The 19,957-nt window shown below is 32.9% G+C and overlaps 1 protein-coding gene and 1 long non-coding RNA gene across 7 annotated transcripts; one reads left to right on the top strand and one right to left on the bottom strand.

Moving 5' to 3' along the window:
* Positions 1-10,000: 10,000 nt before the first annotated feature.
* Positions 10,001-14,944, top strand: LOC140842160 (transcription factor bHLH113-like). Of its 5 annotated transcripts, XM_073209970.1 has the most exons (8): positions 10,001-10,459; positions 10,876-11,257; positions 11,580-11,657; positions 11,989-12,054; positions 12,633-12,698; positions 13,883-13,936; positions 14,087-14,128; positions 14,567-14,944. In XM_073209970.1, the coding sequence occupies exons 1-8, from the start codon at positions 10,290-10,292 to the stop codon at positions 14,711-14,713; spliced, it is 1,005 nt and encodes a 334-aa protein (XP_073066071.1). In that variant the 5' UTR covers positions 10,001-10,289; the 3' UTR covers positions 14,714-14,944. The 5 variants fall into 5 exon arrangements, with proteins under 5 accessions (XP_073066071.1, XP_073066072.1, XP_073066073.1 ...); XM_073209971.1 differs by lacking the exon at positions 14,087-14,128; XM_073209972.1 differs by lacking the exon at positions 13,883-13,936 and having other exon boundaries at positions 14,564-14,944.
* Positions 14,945-16,190: 1,246 nt separating this feature from the next.
* Positions 16,191-19,595, bottom strand: LOC140841110 (uncharacterized). 2 transcript variants are annotated; one of them, XR_012120101.1, is made up of 3 exons: positions 19,321-19,595; positions 17,524-17,812; positions 16,191-17,405 (listed from the first exon to the last, which is right to left on the bottom strand). It is a non-coding gene; the product is annotated as an uncharacterized lncRNA (long non-coding RNA). The 2 variants fall into 2 exon arrangements; XR_012120100.1 differs by having other exon boundaries at positions 17,524-17,798; positions 19,321-19,591.
* Positions 19,596-19,957: the final 362 nt, after the last annotated feature.

Raw genomic sequence — 19,957 nt, forward strand, 5'->3', positions numbered from 1 at the left:
CTTGATTACTCGATTAGAGACGATAATTTTCAAACGAATAATGATTTGTTATGTTACCTAATAGTAAAAATTTTCTGAAAAATAGCAAATTTCATGATGTTACGTTATCTTGCTTTTTGCGATATCGATAATTTTTTCGATATGTGTTCAGTGACTCATCAACACTCTCGTGGAAACATAGCTAAAATTGTCAAAAATTATAAGATGGATAACTAATACTAAAATTTGACAACATAAATGACCAAAATATAGAAGAGACAAACATAAATGATCGAAATAGCAATTTTCCTAAAATATTTGATGAAGTCTTGGTTTATGAGGATCGAGGGTGTATTAAATATATTCGCGAAACAATTTATATTTTCTTACGATATTAGTGTTAACGGTGTCAACTTGTTAATTAATTGACATGGACCTGGCAATTACCTAGTTAATTAAAAAATAGTATTGTATTGTATCGGCACGAATGAAATTTCAACTTATATATACTATTTATCTAGATTTTAAGTATTTTTCTAGGTTTTCTTAATTTATTTAGCTAGAGATTTTATAATTAAAGAATTAGAGAGGATTTTGGATCTTAGCTAAAAGAGCTTGTTAGACATGAATTTTATTATGGCGATGATTAACTAAAACCAGCAGACCAGAACAGTAGACTAACTTATCAGAAGCTACTGGTCTCATAAAACTAAACCAGTAGAAAGGATAGTAATACAAAATCAGTAGAGGATACAAAACCAGTAGAGGACGTTTCCTAACGTTGCTAGCTTTATTGTTACCGTTAAAGGGTTCCTAGTACTAGTATTAATTGCAGCATTAAATACTATACGGAGTCATTTAATGCATTTTACCCAATTAAGTATGAAACAAGACTGATTGTTTTATAGTTTTTCTGCAGAAACTTCTTTCGGTAATAAAGCTGATTGTATCAGTTATCTGGAGACATCCTCTGATTGTGAACGTTGAACTCAGTCGATTATATATACATGGATCAAATCCTTATACGACACGACACTTCGCATAATATCATCTTTCAAGGAACAAAAGTTATTATCTCTCATCAGACAAATCTCGAAATTCCTTGAGTACAAAAAGTTCAACACAAAGAAAAGTAGCACACGCTTCATAGCTAATATCTGATCTTTTGAAGATCATCTTGTGCTACTGATTCTTACACTCTTCACAATCTTTACATCACTTACACTTTATCTAGAAGAGTTTGTAATCTGAAAAGAGTCTTTTCAGAACTTTGTGTTTAGCATTTCTGTGAGTTGAGAAACTAAGAGTTTCAGTAGGCCGAGGTATAAGTCCTTCTGAAGTGGGTGTGTACAAGAGTTGTACTGTAATATCCAAAGTCTTTTAGTTATACCTTCTGGAAACAGGAGAAGGTGAGACGTAGAAGAGTTTATCTTCGAACTTCCATAAACAACTCCTACCTACTGTTTTATTGTCTTTCAACTACTTCATCAGATTGTTTCCGCACGTTTTATTGTAATCACGTGAAAGTATTCGCACAAGATAAACTACTATCCCTAACAGGATTTTAGTACCTCATCAGAAAAGAAAGAAAAACGACTAGAGTTTATTCACCCCCCCTCTAAACTCAACTTCGATCCTCAACAATTGGTATCAGAGCAGGTTATTCTTGTTCGTGAAAAACTACAACAAATGGCACACTTCAGCAAGATCCCTATGTTCTCTAAGGAAGATTTCGATGACTGGAAGATCAGAATGCAAGCTCATCTTGCAGCACAAGATGATGACATGTGGTATGTCATCACAGATGATCCACTGAAAATATTAAAGCCTAATGCAGCTGTTGCTGTTACTGAAGGTGCACCACAGATGGTTGAAAAATCAAGAAGTTAATGGACCAGTGAAGATAAGAAGAAGGCCAACCTTGATAATGTGGCGAAGGATATTCTGTATAAAACTCTCGACAAGAACACTTTTAGCAAGATCAAAATGTGTTCTACTGCAAAGGATATTTGGGAGAAGCTCATCCAGATATGTGAAGGAAATGAGCAAACGAAAGAAAACAAACTGTCTGTAGCAATGCAGAAGTTCGAAAATCTAAAAATGAGAGCTGGTGAAACTCTAAACGAGTTTGATGAAATATTCAGTAGCCTGGTTAATGAGCTAACAGCTCTGGGTAAAGAGCATAGCAACAGAGAAATAGCCCTCAAAGTGATGAGAGCCTTACCTAGAGAATGGGATGTTAAAACAATGACTATGAGAGTGTCCAAAGATTTGAACAAATTGGAACTACACGACTTATTTGCAGATCTGAAAGCTTACGAGTTCGAATTAGAAGTAAGAAGTGGAGAAGAGCCTTCAAACCTACCTACCAAGGCTCTTGCTGCTACTGCTACTGCCACTACCTCTTCTACTGCTGCTGCAGTTGCACCTCAAGCATTACCTACTGTGATCATTGACAATACATTGGAGAAGATTGCTGAACAAATCAGTAGTGATGCTATACCCTTATTTGTAAAGAAATTCTCCAGGTTCATGAAGAAGAACCATCGAACTTATCAAGGTCCCAATCGCAACTTCAAGAAAGATTCACCATCTGGTGATATGGGATGCTTTAACTGTGGAAAGATAGGTCACTTCATTGCTGATTGTCCTAAACCAAAGAAGGATGACCAAAAGAGAAAGGATCACAAGAGAAATGACAAAAAGACCAGAAGAGATCGAAAAACAATGATTGCCGAAGAAAGCAAATCCAAATGGGCGGACTCTAGTTCAGAGTCATCTGACTCAGAAAGTCATTCCAGTGATAGTGATGCAGAAGAAGTCAAATGTCTCATGGCAGAAAATGACTCAACCTCGACATTTGAAGAGGTATTTGATTTTGACTCCAATGAATTTACACGAAATGATTTGATTGATGCGCTACATGACATGGTAAAAGAGTATTCCAGACTTTCTCTATCATTTGAAGAAGTTAAGATCGAAATCAAAAACTTAAAGAGTCAGAACAGTAAGTTAACTTGCTTGCAAGTAGACAGCTGTAATGATTTACAAGTTAAGATGAGTAAATTAATAACGGAGAATGAAAGAGCCAAAGCAGATTACCAGAAGGTGCTTTCTGAAAACCAGAAGCTGTCGCTACTGGTAAATGCTTGGAACAAGTCTTCTGTTTCATTGGAAAAGATGCAAGAATTACAAAAACAATCAGGAGATAGAAGTGATCTCGGTTTTTATAATAATGAAGCCACTTCTGAAACTAATACTAAGCCAACACTAGATATGTGCAAAGGGAAATACATTCACTTTGTGAAATCCAGTGTGGTACAGGAACCAGAGGTACCTACTGCTTCAGTTGTAAGGAATGTAAATCAGATGAACAGAAAAATGCAATATGGTCTGGGTTACGTTAAACCTAAGGAAAAAGTTGACCAGAGTTCTAGATTCAGAAAAGAATTCAACTCTGGAGGACAACATCCTATGAAGGTTAAAAACCACCAGTACTACAACTCTAAACCTGTTCAGAAGAGATACAGACTGGAAAACAGAAACAAAAGAGAGGAACAACATTTTAATATGCATACTGTTAGAAATAACAGACCTTCTACTGCACACACATCTTTGAACACCCAAAGTACAAGGTCACCAAGAATTGTACAAATGTGGGTCCCCAAAGGACTGATAAGGCTTGGACCCAAATAGATTTGGGTACCAGATACTAAAATTTGTGTATGCAGGAACGGCAGAAGAAAGCAGAAGTCAGTAACTCTACATGGTATCTGGACAGTGGATGCTCCAGACACATGACTGGACAGAAAAACCTACTTTCTGAGATAGTGAGTTGTACTGGACCAAAGATAACTTTTGGAGACAACTCAAAAGGTAAAACCATGGGTAAGGGTAAGATTATCCATGGTAACATAACTATCAATGATGTGTTATTAGTTGACAATCTTTGTTACAATCTAATCAGAATTAGTCAACTATGTGATAATGGTTATTCTGTAGCTTTTCAGAAGCATTCATGTATAGTTAGAGATCCTGCTGAAACTACTGTGTTAACCAGAAAAAGAGAAGGCAATACTTACAGAGTCACTTGTCGCAATTATGACCACTTATTAGTTGCATTTACCGAGGGGGAACAATATTTTAGTCAGACTAAAAGTTTGACACTTTTTCAGAAAACAGATAGAATGTTTGTCTTTTCGATAAAAATACAAGTCTGCTGGTTTTTGTCAAAGTGTTCAAATATTTCAGCACCATGAAACTTCCAGCAGACGTTATCATAAAACGACAAATCCTCTTCTGATTTCTTTAGTAACTGTCTGGACAGCCCGCCTTTTTCAAATTTTCAAAATCATTCGTATATCTGACAGTTTCTGCAAAACTTTTCAAACACTCAACCAAAACATACTGACACGTGTCTTTATGTTTATTTGATGGCTGTATATTTTTCTCAACTTCACCTTTTCACCTTCACTGTTTCATAACTATCGATTATTCAGCTACTGATTTCTCTCTATCATCACTAACTACTGCAAATTATATCTGCTTCTATCCTTATACAGAAATGGCTGGAGCATACACTCTTAACGCTTATCAAGTCAATTTTGCCTCTGTTCTCAACATCAAGGATGATAATCTCGTTAAAATGTTTCAAGACATTGAGAAATCGGGATTAGAAAATTCCTGGAAGCACCCGCCGTAATTTACAAAAATGCTCTCCTGGATTTTTACGCTAAAGCGTCAGTACATGAAGGAAAGATTGTTCACTCTCAAGGAGATGCATCTATCTCTATTGATGCCGCATTTCTAGGAGCGACCTTCCTTCTTCCACTCTCAGGTATTTCTGAACTATCTGATATTTCCAAAACAGATATGTCTGTTGCGCTTAGCTCGTTCTCAGCCTCTGGAGAAGAAGTGTCTCCCTCTTGTCACAAGAAATTACACAAAATGAAATATCAAATTCTGGCCGATATTGTGGCCAAAGCTATTTTGATCAAAGCTGGCACCTTCGACAAGTTGACGAAGGAGAAGGTTCAAGTGATGATTGCCATCACTAAGGGAACCAAAGTGGACTGGAGTCATTTTCTCTTTAGAATTATGAAGGATATGGTTGTCAGGAAAAGTTCTGGATTCGCTGTTCAAATCAGCGCAATGCTCAAGGATGCTGGTTTCGCCTCAACCAGTGATCAGGATGCTGTTTCAGTAACCATGATTGATGCTGCGAACGTACTTGGTTTAAGGCCTAAGCCAACCGTGGCGGAGTTTGTTGCCTTGAAAAAGGAAATTGGAGAAACTGCTTCTGAGGTCCCAAAACCTCAAAAGACAATTAAGAGGAAAAGAGTGATCATTTCGACTGACTCAGACAAAACAACATCAGAAGAGTCTGCTGCTGCTGTTCAACCACCAGTGCCAACCCCAGCCAAGAAGAAACCTCGCACCATTCTTAAAATCAAGAAGACAGCAGCACTGTCTGAGATTGAGAAAATACCTATCAGACAGGTATTTCCAGAAGTGGTTCCTTCTGTTCGACCCATTACTTCTGCGACTGCACAAGCTACTGCATCTATTCCAGCACCGTCTACTGCTTCTGTTTTCAAGCCATCATCTGGAATAGTGATTCGAGAATCAACTAGTGGGTCCTCTGCTTTCCGACCTATCGTGCCTATTTCTTCATCTGACAAAGGCAAAGGGAAATGGTCGAAGAACCACCAATTTTTGGGCACAAAACAACTGTAACCACCGGCATTGATATTCATCTAGCAGAAATTGAAACCTCTGAAAATGATGATATGAATTTTTTTGATGAGTGGCACTCAGTTCGTCTTTTTCATTCTTTTGCTTACTTTAAGACGAAAGGGAACTATGCCAAAATGATGATTGCAGAGAAGAAAATTTTTCAGCTTGCAAAAACGGAAATTGTTATCGAGGCCTTGCGCAGAAGGAGTTTCATCCTCGAGCAGCTGAAATGTCAGAAGCTAGAATCAGTTCTGAAAGTTCTTGAATCGAATTTTGATCCTAGTGTTCCTACTGCTGTTCAGGATCAAAATGTTATTGTGATTCTATCTGACAAGTTCAAACAGATACTGTTTATCACATTGGCCTTGTTCCAGACTTTCATCAGAATCAGACAGTTGAGGAAAGGACCACAGCCTCCCCAAAGGCTTCTGCTCTCAGTACTCCTGCATCTCCGACAAGGCCCATTCAGTCCTCATCGTTACTATCTGTACATGAACTGGCTTCGGTCGTAGAGGTCGTTGAGTCGATTGTTCCTACAATTTCTACTCCTCTGGAAGTCGCACCGGCTACTTCATTGTCACCATCTGCTTCTCCGACCCCAGTTCAACACATAGCAGAACCAGATGCCTCCTCTTTATTGCCAAATTTAGAGATTTTTTCTGCTGCTCATCAAGCAGCAATGCACATTCTTCTGGATCAGCCTTCTGCACCTTCTACTGAAGAACCATCAGTCTCACAGGCTGTTATTGAACCAACGGAAGATATTTTGGCCTCTGACTTGGCCGTTCCCGCTGAAGAAATTGTTCTTCCACTGGTTGCTGCTGAACCTACTATTTCTACACTTCCAAAAGAACGCACAGCAGACCCTGGTCCTTCTACTGCCTTGATGGCTGCTATCCTTGTTTCTACTGCGTTGACTATCTCTCATCCTGTTCTGACTGAGACGAACTCTCGTCTTTCTGAGATTAAGCAACGCATGCTTGCGCGAACTCCCTCTCCGGAATCAGATGCATTTAACCTGGAATTTCAGATTGAGTCTCTACAACGGGAACTCAACAACAATATATTATTTAGTGAAACGTATGTCCTGCGAAAACATTTCGGAATTCAGTGGTGCTCAATCTTTCATAGAACGAATGGGCAAACACATCTTTAACACGGCGGAAACCATGGACAAGATATATGCTGAAACCGTCGTTTTCAGACAGGCTATATCAAGAACTCACGGTACCATCATGCTCACTCAAACTGATATACTTAACCGAATCACTGAGCATGATGATCTCTTCCGATCACTTTCTACTTCCGTGGAACTTATGGATGCCAAGATTGACTCTCAAAATCAATCTCTCACTTCATTGGATAATCGCATCTCTTCTCAAACTCCGTACCTGGAGATGCTAACCGATGGCATTCAAAACATATCCGGAAGACTGAATGACCTCTTCGCCCATGTAGTTGCGGCTGATGCCAAAAAGGGGGAAGATAGAAGAGATCCAGCAGGAGCCAGACAACCTGAAGATGAAGCTGAACCATCAACCAGAAGACTTCAAGAACCTCAGAATGAATAAGTCATCTTCAGGGATATTGAAACTGATTAATCATTTTCTTTGATACTTTATTGACATTACTCTTTTTGTTTAAATGATTATCTGCTTTATGTATCAACTTTCTACTGTTTAGGTTTTGGCATCACCACAAAGGGGGAAATTGTTAGACATGAATTTTATTGTGGCGATGATTAACTAAAACCAGCAGACCAGAACAGTAGACTAACTTATCAGAAGCTACTGGTCTCATAAAACTAAACCAGTAGAAAGAATAGTAATACAAAATCAGTAGAGGATACAAAACCAGTAGAGGACGTTTCCTAACGTTGCTACCTTTATTGTTACCGTTAAAGGGTTCCTAGTACTAGTATTAATTTCAGCATTAAATACTATACGGAGTCATTTAATGCATTTTACCCAATTAAGTATGAAACAAGACTGATTGTTTTATAGCTTTTCTGCAGGAACTCTTTCGGTAATAAAGCTGATTGTATCAGTTATCTGGAGACATCATCTGATTGTGAACGTTGAACTCAGTCGATTATATATACATGGATCAAAGCCTTATACGACACGACACTTCGCATAATATCATCTTTCAAGGAACAAAAAGCTATTATCTCCCATCAGACAAATCTCGAAATTCCTTGAGTACAAAAAGTTCAACACAAAGAAAAGTAGCACACGCTTCATAGCTAATATCTGATCTTTTGAAGATCATCTTGTGCTACTGATTCTTACACTCTTCACAATCTTTACATCACTTACACTTTATCTAGAAGAGTTTGTAATCAGAAAAGAGTCTTTTCAGAACTTTGTGTTTAGCATTTCTGTGAGTTGAGAAACTAAGAGTTTCAGTAGGCCGAGGTATAAGTCCTTCTGAAGTGGGTGTGTACAAGAGTTGTACTGTAATATCCAAAGTCTTTTAGTTATACCTTCTGGAAACAGGAGAAGGGGAGACGTAGAAGAGTTTATCTTCGAACTTCCATAAACAACTGATGCCTAATGTTTTATTGTCTTTCAACTACTTCATCAGATTGTTTCCGCACGTTTTATTGTAATCAGGTGAAAGTATTCGCACAAGATAAACTATTATCCCTAACGGGATTTTAGTACCTCATCAGAAAAGAAAGAAAAACGAGTAGAGTTTATTCACCCCCCTCTAAACTCAACTTCGATCCTCAACAGAGCTGAAAGTACATACAAAAGGAAATATTGAAAAAGAAAGATGAGATTGCAATGGTCAATGGTTGAGATTTAACTTAATTCTTTACATCACCCTTAGATTAGACTTTATATGTTTTTTTTAAGAAATATATTTTAACCTCAAAAAAAAAATCTTTTAACCGCAATGTCTATTTTTTCCATAAAAAATACTGATGAGATCGTCTCACAAGTCGTTTTTTTTTAGACATATCTATGACCCGATCCAGTTCATAAAAAATATTATGTCCAAAGTATTATATTTCATAATAATCATGAACCACTTCATAGAAAAAAAAATATGTGAGACCATATCTTAAAAGACCTACTGTTTTTTACTTAATCTTAATGTGTTTGGTTGATAAATACTATCTGGGATAAACTAACCCATGTTTGGAATAATTATTAATATACGTAAAATAATTAAGTTAACTGGTAGATAGTTAATATACGTATTAATTGATATATATATATATATATATATATATATATATATATATATATATAATTTTTTTGGATATATTAATAAATTTATATATTATTGATTAAATTTTAAAATAATAATAGTAGTAGTAGCAGCAGTAGTAATAATAATAATAATTTTTCTTTCAATTTTCATAGGCTTGATTGCTAAGAAACATTTTACAAATTAAGCATTAACAATTTTAAATTATAATTTTGACGCTGCCCATATATAGTTTTAGATAATTTATCTAGAAACCATTATTTTTTTGGTTGTACTAAATTAAGATAATTGTTTTTAATTATAATAATCTTCTTGCTAAAGTTATATTCAAATATAATAATAATTACCATTTTATGCATCCATATCAATTACTAATTTATATTTATATTTTTTTTTAACTAAAAGATTTCATTTTCGTTTCTTTTAAATTGAGTTTCTGGCTCCATCCCCAATTTTAATAAAATTAGTATATATCATCCACAATTTTTTTAAAAAAATAATAAAATAATAAGAATTTAATTACGACCCTAAAAACATTCCTACCCCAATTAAATTGTAACCTAGGCTCGCATAATCCACCCCCAATTTAAGGAAATAATGTCCATACGGACTAAGGATTGGTTTCTTTTGGCCTGAAAACGTTACTCATCAGCTTTTTTGTCCCACTTTTGTAATAAAGTTTAAAGCATTATATTACCTATTATGTACTAAATATTAAATGATCGATACTGACTTATGGAAATAATTACTTATGATCATTTGGTATTGCATTATGTACCAATTAATACACAAACTAATTTATAAGATATCGTATACATCAATGTCAGATTAGCGTCATGTCAGAAAATACACTAAAAATCAAAAGATATAAGACTAAGACTGAAACTCGACGATATATATAGATGATAGGAAAATTACAAAAGACCGAAAATACAAATTTTCTTTATTATTATTTATTTTATTTATCTGGATATGAACTAGTTAATTAAAAAGAAAAAGGAAAGATGGAGGAGGTAGGGAAACAAACCAAAGGCTAATTACTCAGCCCCACAAGTATAAAATACTCTTACTTGACAAAGACAGGAGGGGGTTTCTTTAGCCTCTTCCTGGAAAGCAAACAAAGTTCTGAAAGCTTCAAGAAAGGCTCGTTTAATTTAGGTTCACAAACAAAAGAATGTTCTGAAAAAACCAAGAAATGAATTTGGGAGAAAACCTTGCCACAAAAGAGAGAGATCCATTGGAAAAAAGCTTTGTTTTCTTGTTATATTAAGTGAAGGGTTGAGAGTGGTTTTTGTTGCAGAACTCATCTCCATTTAAATTTTATTAATTTTTTTTTTGGGGTTTTAGTGTGACAAATGATGGCTGGAAACCCTAATTGGTGGAGCATGAATAGCATGCATCCACAATTTTCTTCTCAATTTGTATTTGGTTCGAATCCTTCACTTTCTCCAAACCCTTCTGAATCTGATACTCAACATCACCAAGATTTCCCTGCTCGCGGTTCGTCATGGAGCCAACTTCTTCTGTAAATTTCTTCTTCTTTGTTCTTTGTCTTTTCACACACACACACAGATAATGATTCTGTCACAAACCCTTTATTCCAATTTGTAAGATTGTTTTAATATAAAATATATTTATGAAATTGGTATTCTGTTGTTTAATAATCACACCTATCTATATCTTCAATTCTTAGCTTCTGTGGACACTTTTTTCATTTATATATTCAACTGCTTGTTCTGCTTCATTAATTTATCTCTTCAATCATAGCCTTTTATGTGAATCTTAGCAGCCTTCTTAATTTTCCTTCCATGTATCTTATGTATCCAGACAAATACATACAATATACATACATGCTGACAGTACATATATAATTAACTCAGACCATTTACGCCATTCTTTTCGCTAAAATCTTCGATTTTACACGTAAATATATATTATCAGAGGCGGGTTGGCTGTTAATGAAGAAGAGAACAAGTTTGGTGGCGGTCTTGTTCAGCAACAGAGGAAGCTGCAAGAGAATTCGTATCAAGACCTGCAAGTTTTGAATCTGAACCCAAGTTTCACTAGGGATTCTGAGGTCGATATCAAGCAAGATTACGACTTAGATTATGATCATCACCATCAATTTCAAGCCAACAGATCATCTCAGCCCTCCAATAATATTAATTCTAGTTGGCCGCATCAACTCATGCCAGTCTCTTCTCCCACTTGTTGTACCACAAATTTGAGCCACAGCTTGCTGAATTTCTCGGTCGAAAAGGCCACGGTGACTGGCGTCGTCGAACAGAAGAACCATCTGCATAATCAGGAGCATTCGTCTGAGGTAAGTGATGCTTTTCGAGATATCATAATGGAATGGAATGGATTTCAAATTCATGAATTTTTTTTAAAATAAAATAAAATAAAGGAGAATGAGGAATTAATCATTTTCTATGATGAGATCACTTTAATTATTGATGTTCAAAGATTCATTATTGTTACTTTATTGGTTTTCTTGGCATGCAATCATATCATAACCTGAATTCTTTGTTAAAATTGCGCTCCAAAACATTAAAAAAATATGATTAGAAAATTTATTTATCAAATTCTAAAATTTGGGATCAGATTTATTTTCTTGATTAATAATTGTTTCCTTGGATTAAAAGTGCAACAGCATTGGGAATGGTGGGGTACCAAAGAAGGCTAGGGTTCAGCACTACTCTTCACCTCAACCAGCTTTGAAGGTCAGGAATCTCACTTTAACAAATTAAATCAAATAACTATAAAATATAGTTTCATTTCATAATATTTCTAGTGATAATATAATAAACATATATGCAATGTATTAATTACTAATTTAGAAAATAAAAGAATATATAACCCTAGCTTGTGATCACAAATTAAGAATATTCAATCATCACCAAAATTCCCAGAAATATTTTATACCAATTTTGTCACAAATATTTTTTTCCCACTGAAATATTCACATTTAATAATCGTCGAAAAAATATATTACATTTCAAATAATTTTGTCTTATGATTTTTTCATGATGTTTTTTTTAATATATTGTGCAGGTGAGAAAAGAGAAGTTAAGTGATAGAATCACAGCTCTTCACCAGATTGTTTCCCCCTTCGGAAAGGTATTTGAACCTATGAACTCTAACTATTGGTCTACTTATGAACATCAAAATTTTTGATAGGATATGATTTATTATAATTTGTAAGAATGAAAAAATTTAAGAAAAACTATCCCTTTTTCAATTCGAAATTTCATTACAATGCATGAAAAAAATGCTCGATCGTTCCATATGTTTGTTTCTTACAAATAGTCCAAATTTAGTTTTTAGTATTGTAATTTTCAATTTTTTGACAGTTTCAGTCATTTTCCTCGATAGTTATATTGTGACTTGGAATACGTTATATTTAATAACATGGTCAATTAAAATTACAAAATTAAAAGATAAACATATTTAATTTTTCCAGAAGTGAATTGGCATCCACATGTATGTCAATTAAAATTACAAAATTAAAAGATAAACATATTTAATTTTTCCAGAAGTGAATTGGCATCCACATGTATGTCAATTAAAATTACAAAATTAAAAGATAAACATATTTAATTTTTCCAGAAGTGAATTGGCATCCACATGTATATAATAGCACCCGAGTTTGATAAATTATAGCTTTGAAGGTGCAATGGGATGTTTCTCTTTTGCAGACTGATACTGCTTCTGTCTTGACAGAAGCCATTCGCCATATTAGATTCCTTCAAGCTCAAATTCAGGTCATTTTCTTTATTCCTTATTTATTCTTCTAAACATGATTAAATACCACCTTCATGTTATTAATTAACTCGAAATATAAATATTTAAAACTAATTTTATTTCCTTTTTTTTCGCTCTCTCATTTCAAAATACATTGCTATAAAACTTGTCTTCATAACATCGTTGAAGTTCATGATATATAATATAATTTATTTCATATTATAAAACATATTTTTTTCCTTTGAACTTGATTTTCCTTTCCCATTTTATTTTACGAAAATTCAAATTAGTAGGTATACATGATAGGATAAAGATGTGATATCTAATATAAGGATAAGTTAATGATAAATAAGATGTAGGATATTATATTTAATGTTTGGTATGCTTTTAATAAGAGTGATTAAATTTATATATTAGATTATAATGACAAAATTAACCTTATCATAATAAATTTTATAATTTCAAAGTTGTTGCTTGAGTTCATATTTTTTATCTGTTCATGCGCCGATAACGCTTGCATGATTTATTTATTTTTACCTAATTTTATATATTATATAATATGATAATCGAACCCTTGATTTTGTGAGTCGAGTCAAATATCAATTTTTAATGTTAATCGGGTGATACTAATAATTTTATTGATATTTATAAAAAAATATTTATATAATTATCTCGAATTCATTTATATAATTATCATATTATATAATATATAAAAATAAATAAATATATTTATTTGATTTTAATTTCTACCTACTAGCATAGATTTATAAAAATCATTTATAAATTGAGGGTAATTAAGTCATTTGTAGTGTTTTTATCCTTAAATTAAAATTATCACACCTAATAGAAGGGATATTTTATCCTTCTAAAAAATTATTTATCAAGAGCCCATGATATTATCATGAGCTTTTTAAAAATGTACCAAACATGAGATAAGGATGATTATTTATTAATCCCTCTCTTATCCCATGTACCAAACTATGCCTAAAGAGTGGAAGGAAAGTAGATACTCCGTCTGAAATGAATAGAGATAATTATTTTTCTTAAATAAAAAGTAGTTGAATTTTATTCCTAAATGTTCAATTATAACTAATTATATGCTCCATAATATGTAGTAAAATACGCACTAATTGTATTTATTTTATTTTATTTTTAAAAAAACCCTTTTGTTCTAATTTTTTTTTATTAAAACAATTAAATGAAGGCACTGAGCGGCCCATACATGCGCTATTCCTCTGCAGATACTGCGCAACATTCTGTAAGTAGTAGCCACGCGCAATTTTAGCTTCGCATTTTCCAATGTGAGACCAAAATTTTAACATACATTAATGAATATATTATATATTGGGAAATGTGAATGTCTTCGAATTATCTATTTTTATAGCCAAAAAATTAAATATATTGCCAGGTTCAAGAAAGGAATATTTTTTCCCACGAAGAACATGGCAAGGTATGCTTCTATATATTGTTTTCCTTTAATTAATTTATGGAATCATAATTATTGTTATTTGTTTTTTAAATAGCAAAATAGTATAAGAAAAATATAATATCAAAACATTTTCATACAACCCATTATCTACAAATTAGCCATATCTCATAAGCAATATATAGTAGTTACAACTAAACAATATTTTTAGTGGAATTAATTAGCCATATCTCATAAACAATATTTTTTAATATTAATACTATATCGTACTTTACTTCTTCGGGGAATATAATATAAAACAATATAATAATTAATTAATTAATTAAACTTTGTTTTGGGGTTTGGTGTAATTATTATTCAGTATGAAAATATTCAAAAATTAAATAAATTTCCGTCCCTGTATGAATTAATGCTTCCATTTAAACTAATCTTATTCTTTTAAATCATTAATGAAAAAAGCAGGACTCCAATGGTGTCCGGAGAGTAGTCAAGGACTTGAGAAGTAGAGGGCTTTGTTTGGTTCCAATATCTTACACTCAACATGTGGGTAACGACATTAACAGAGTCGATTACTGGGCTCCTCCGCCGGATCTTGGCGGAGGCTTTTGAGTTCGAGTCCGACCAATCTGTCACCAATATTAAATTTTATAAATATCGTTGTAACATCGTAAATAGTCATTCTCTAAAATTCACAAAAAGACTGACTGTCATTGATGTAACTTGCTCATGTTATGTTGTATTTTGTTCTTTAATTAACTGGGAAGAAGGAATGAATTTAAATCAAGATATTATGACTAGTTTAATTTATTATTAATTAATATTACAATGGTTTTAATTTCATGTGATTGAATGGAATTATCATTTTGTCATGCATCCTAAAATTTCGACAATGTTGGATGATGGTCATGTACAATGTATGCGATATTCTGCAAATTAATTTTGTGACAGCAGCATCTCACATTTTAAAATTATAATTCAAAATATTTCTTGTTATGTTAAATATTGAGAAAATATGATATCTCATTATTTTTCAAATATAATTTAAAATATTTCTTGTTACAATAAATATTAAGGAAATATGAATTTTAGTCGCGTATATTCGGGTTTTGATAATTTGGTTTTTTATGTTAATATATTTTAGTTTTAGTCTACTATATTTGTTTTTAAAACAAAAATTAGTTTTTTTCTTGACGTCGCTAATGTGACGTCAACACGGCGTTGAAAAACTTCTCTATAAAAGTGACTAAATTTCAAATATTAAAATATGTAATACTAAAAGAGAAATTTAATAACAAAAGATCAAAATCGCTAAAAAAAATAATAAACTACCAAATTATTTTGATTATAATACAATAATAGAATACTTTTTAGAATGAGTACAAAATCAACTTGAAAATAATGATTTTTTTAGTATATGTAAAATAAATTTATTAATAAGAAATTAAAATACCATAAAATAACAATATTTTCAAATTTTAACATTTTTATAAAAATTTCAAAAGATAGAAACAAGCATAGCCTAAATTTTTCGGTAAAACCTCCCTCATGAATATACTCTAGATACGTCACTTCCACGAAAGATGACGTCATCGTCAACTCGTCAATATCAATGGGTACTTAGAAAAGATTAATATTCACCGACGGCTTAAAAAGATTTTATTATCAAAGCTTTTTATCTTCTTTTTTCGCTCAATTTTTTACTAGTAAATATTACATTAATAAACACATTTAATATTTAATGCATGCAAAGATTCATATGAATTATTTTATTAGAATATGGACTATTATGGAAAACAAAACAGAACATATATGATTACAAAAAAAAAATATTTAATGATGTTTGATGTCACGTTCAAGACCGAGGTCAGAGGTCGGGAGATATCCGGTGTTGTTTTAAAATCATATAATCTTAAAACAATAAACCTCATAGAAGTCAAATATCCAGTGTATTTCACAAAATAAATACTAACATTTACAAAGTAATTAAAAACAAAATGCGGAAGTGTAGAACAATAAACAAAATAAAATTTCTTTTTATTTTTCTTCACAAAATGGAGCTCGATCATCAAGTCAAAACTAACACTATAACAAAAACGCCAAAAGACAACAGATTTTATCCGTTGTCTATGTGTTGAAAAAAGTGTTGTCATAAGCACTGTTGTTAAAAGTCCGCTCAAAGACAACGGATAAAAACCGTTGTCTTTTCTATCAAAGACAACGGTTTTTATTTGTTGCAAAACCGTTGTCTTTGACAGAAAAGACAACAGTTTTTATCTGTTGTCTTTGAACGAACTTTTAACAACACTGCTAACGACAACGCTTTTTTTACATTTAGGCAACGGATAAAATCCGTTGTCTTTTTAATCTAAGACAACACTTTTGCAACATATTAAAAACGATGTCTTTTTTAAATTTTAGAATTTTTTTTTTTGTTTTTTACCTATTAATATTTAAAAATATATTTTGAATATAAAATATATAAACATATAAAAAATAATCTAAAAAAACAATTATTATTATAACCAACAAATATAAACAACAACTATTTTAAATATCAATCAACATTTAAACATCTTACAACTGGTAAGTATGCTTGATTAACAAAATACAATAAAAATCATAACAGAAATTCCAACACATTGTATAGAGATGTAAAATCCGAATATTGCTGATTCGCCATTTCCTAAAGCTTGTCTCGACTGATATATATGGGTTCTGAGGCTGTATTCTAGCACCTGCTCATGTACATTCAAGCTAATCTTCAGCAATTTCATACACCAAATATGTGCTAGTCATTGCACAAGAAATGTAATGCGAAACAACAAATAGAACAGTAGAAATACGTGATAATGATGTCTCTTTAGCAAAACTTGAGTATCTATTTATGAATGATTGAATTCTAAAAATATACATTATAGTTCTGTGGTAAAGTAGATAAATATTATTTGAGAAGAAAAGTTCTATAATCTCATCTGAAATGCAGCTGTAATGCTCATTAGTGATTCAAATTCATCAAGCTTGCTCTTTCTTGTGCTGCCATATCAGCAACTTGGGAAACCAAAGAATTCATCCCCTCCATCTGTATGGTACAATTGAAATCTCAACGGTAGTTCGTTTGAATAATGTTATCCACAAACATCAATGAAAAAATAGACTACTCAAGATCGGTCGCTCATGAGGATCAATAAGACACCAATCTCATTAACTCTTGAAGCTGCAACAGCTTTTCCATTTCAGATGAAGTCTTTTGTATACTTAAGTGGCGTGACAAAATATTGGATCTATTCTCAAGCTCCCCGTTCTGTTCCAAACATAAACATAAACATAAACATAAAGCACATGTTGGATTTGAAACATACCAGCAAGTTTATGAAGTATATATGTTAGCAATTAAAACACATTCAATATATATTTATTACCAGATTGTTACCAAATAACTTGTGAGTATCATTTTCTGCGAAATTCAAAGAATCGCTCCAAGAACCAAATGGGAATCCAAATAGACTGTCATGGTCATTGCCATTCCCGTTTGCATCATCCGGTCCATTTTCGACCTCCGAGATCCAAGGCACGGTTACAGAAAAGAAAATGTTGCGATTTTGTAACCTGCTTGAACATGGACTTAAGTCTCCGTTGTTATCACCACAATCAGATATCTTATAGCTTCCGGTCCTTGATCTTATACTTCCATGCCCTGAAAATTACACTCTGATAATTTGTGAGCAATAGATGCACTTTACCCATTCAAACATAATCACGAATAAAAATAGTAACTAAAACAACTCTCCGAGTATTCTTGATTAGTTCAAAAGCACCAAATAAATAACATAGAGGAAAATCTATCAACGAGTCTCAGACAACAGACAATAAATTAGCATGTAATCAACGCAATAATAGCTGTAGAAAATAAAAAAATTCAACCACACAGCTATTCATATGAAACTCGGTACTATTATGAGCAGGAATTGAACATCAAGAGACTGGCACAAAAATATAGATATAAAAAATGTCGTGAAATCGTGTATAAACTCCAGCAAAAGTGACACAATAAACACCATAATGTAGATAAAGATGTAGAAATATTGCTTACTATAAGCTATGGCAGAGCCAACACCAGCAAAAACAAAAACAAGTGTGGCTATAAACTCAGAATAAGATTTAATTGACCCAACACTGAAAGGATCACCAAGGCTACCCAAAGCAATCTTCACCAGTTTTTTTTCAAATACCCAAACGTACCCGAAACCCAAAAAATAAAAATTGACAGAGAACTGTAAGCTAAAAAGCTCAGAAAATTGAAATTTACTTAATTTGGTGGACACAAGATCAAATGCAGTAAGATGGTTCAATTTGATATTACATCTCGTTGAATTATTTGCAAAGATATATATATATATATATATATATATATATATATATATATATATATTTATATATATATATATATAAAAGTATTAATTGTTGACTAAACAATTTGCTAAAATACATTAAAAGTCAAGAGGAGATCACAATCAAATTATCTTACTAGAAGTCTGGTAAAGATAATTGAATTAATTGGCCAAAGAAGACCAATCAAACTGCAAAGACCGACTGCAAACGTATTCTTCTTTGAATAACTACCTCTCGTACACCCATTTTCATGGTATAAAAACAGATAAACTAGGAGGAAAAAGAAGCAATAAATAAAAAGAAAATAGACAGAAATAGAAGGGAAAAAGTGGGTTGGTTCAATATGGCTTTTTATGTGCCGTTTAACGATAGGAATTTGGAGATAAGTTTCTTCATGTTCTAAAGCAAGTTTCTTTATACACTGCAAGCCTTGGCTGCATTCATCATAAAATCACTCGTCCAACAAAATTTAGCAGACAACTGATACACACACACACACACATATAACACAGAGAGAGAGGTAATTACAGAACTGATAGAGTTCATAATAACTTATGAAAAAGCTCCAGAAACATCCGAATAACGAGCAGAAAATCCTTGAATCCAAAAAAAAAAACGGCCCGCCTTTTCTTCCTTTTTGGATATAACTTTTGAATCAATCACAAGAAACCCGAATAAAATAACCCACAAATGTTTTTGGGTTAGGAGGACAACTTAAGTCATTCAACGTGAAAGAAAATGCAATAAAATATGATCTGAAATCTTGCATCTATGTTTTTAATCGGAATTCCTACAAAAATTGGACAATAATCGAGTGAAATTCTTACCCAAAGGGATGACAACTCGCGCGCAGAAAAGGACTAAGATTCACGACCTTGCCTTGCTCAAAACTCCCGATTACCGTTGCAATCAGGTCGACCGGACCTGGGCTACCTTCGCCGGTCCTCGGCGACGGCGAACGGACGGGTGGCGGCTTTGATTCGGCTGGGAAAGAGGAGGGCGACGGGAGAGGATTTGGGGTGTGTGTGTGTCGCGATTTCTAAGTGTGTGTGTGAACGTGAAAGTGTGTGGGGATAAGTGTTGGGATATTGGTTTTTTTAACAACACTTTTTTAAACACTGTTGTCAAATGATTTAGAGTGTTGATTTGAAAACTATTTTTGTTTAGTGATACGACAACGGTTTTTTTAAAAACTGTTGTCTTAAGCTCTAAAAAGGTTACATAGACAACGGTTATATAAACCGTTGTCGTAGCTACTAAAAAAACCGTTGTCTTTCACATTAGTGAAAGACAACGGTTTTAAAACCTTTATCTTCGCTACATAAAAACGCGCTCATAGACAACGGTATTAATAACCGTTGTTGTAGCTACTAAAAAACACTCTCATAGACAACGGTATAAAAACCGTTGTCGTAACCCATATAAGACAACGATTTTTATTAAAACCGTTGTCTTAGCTAAATA

The sequence above is a fragment of the Primulina eburnea genome, chromosome 9 (genome assembly GCF_022965805.1).
Source record: "Primulina eburnea isolate SZY01 chromosome 9, ASM2296580v1, whole genome shotgun sequence".
Lineage (NCBI taxonomy): Eukaryota > Viridiplantae > Streptophyta > Magnoliopsida > Lamiales > Gesneriaceae > Primulina > Primulina eburnea.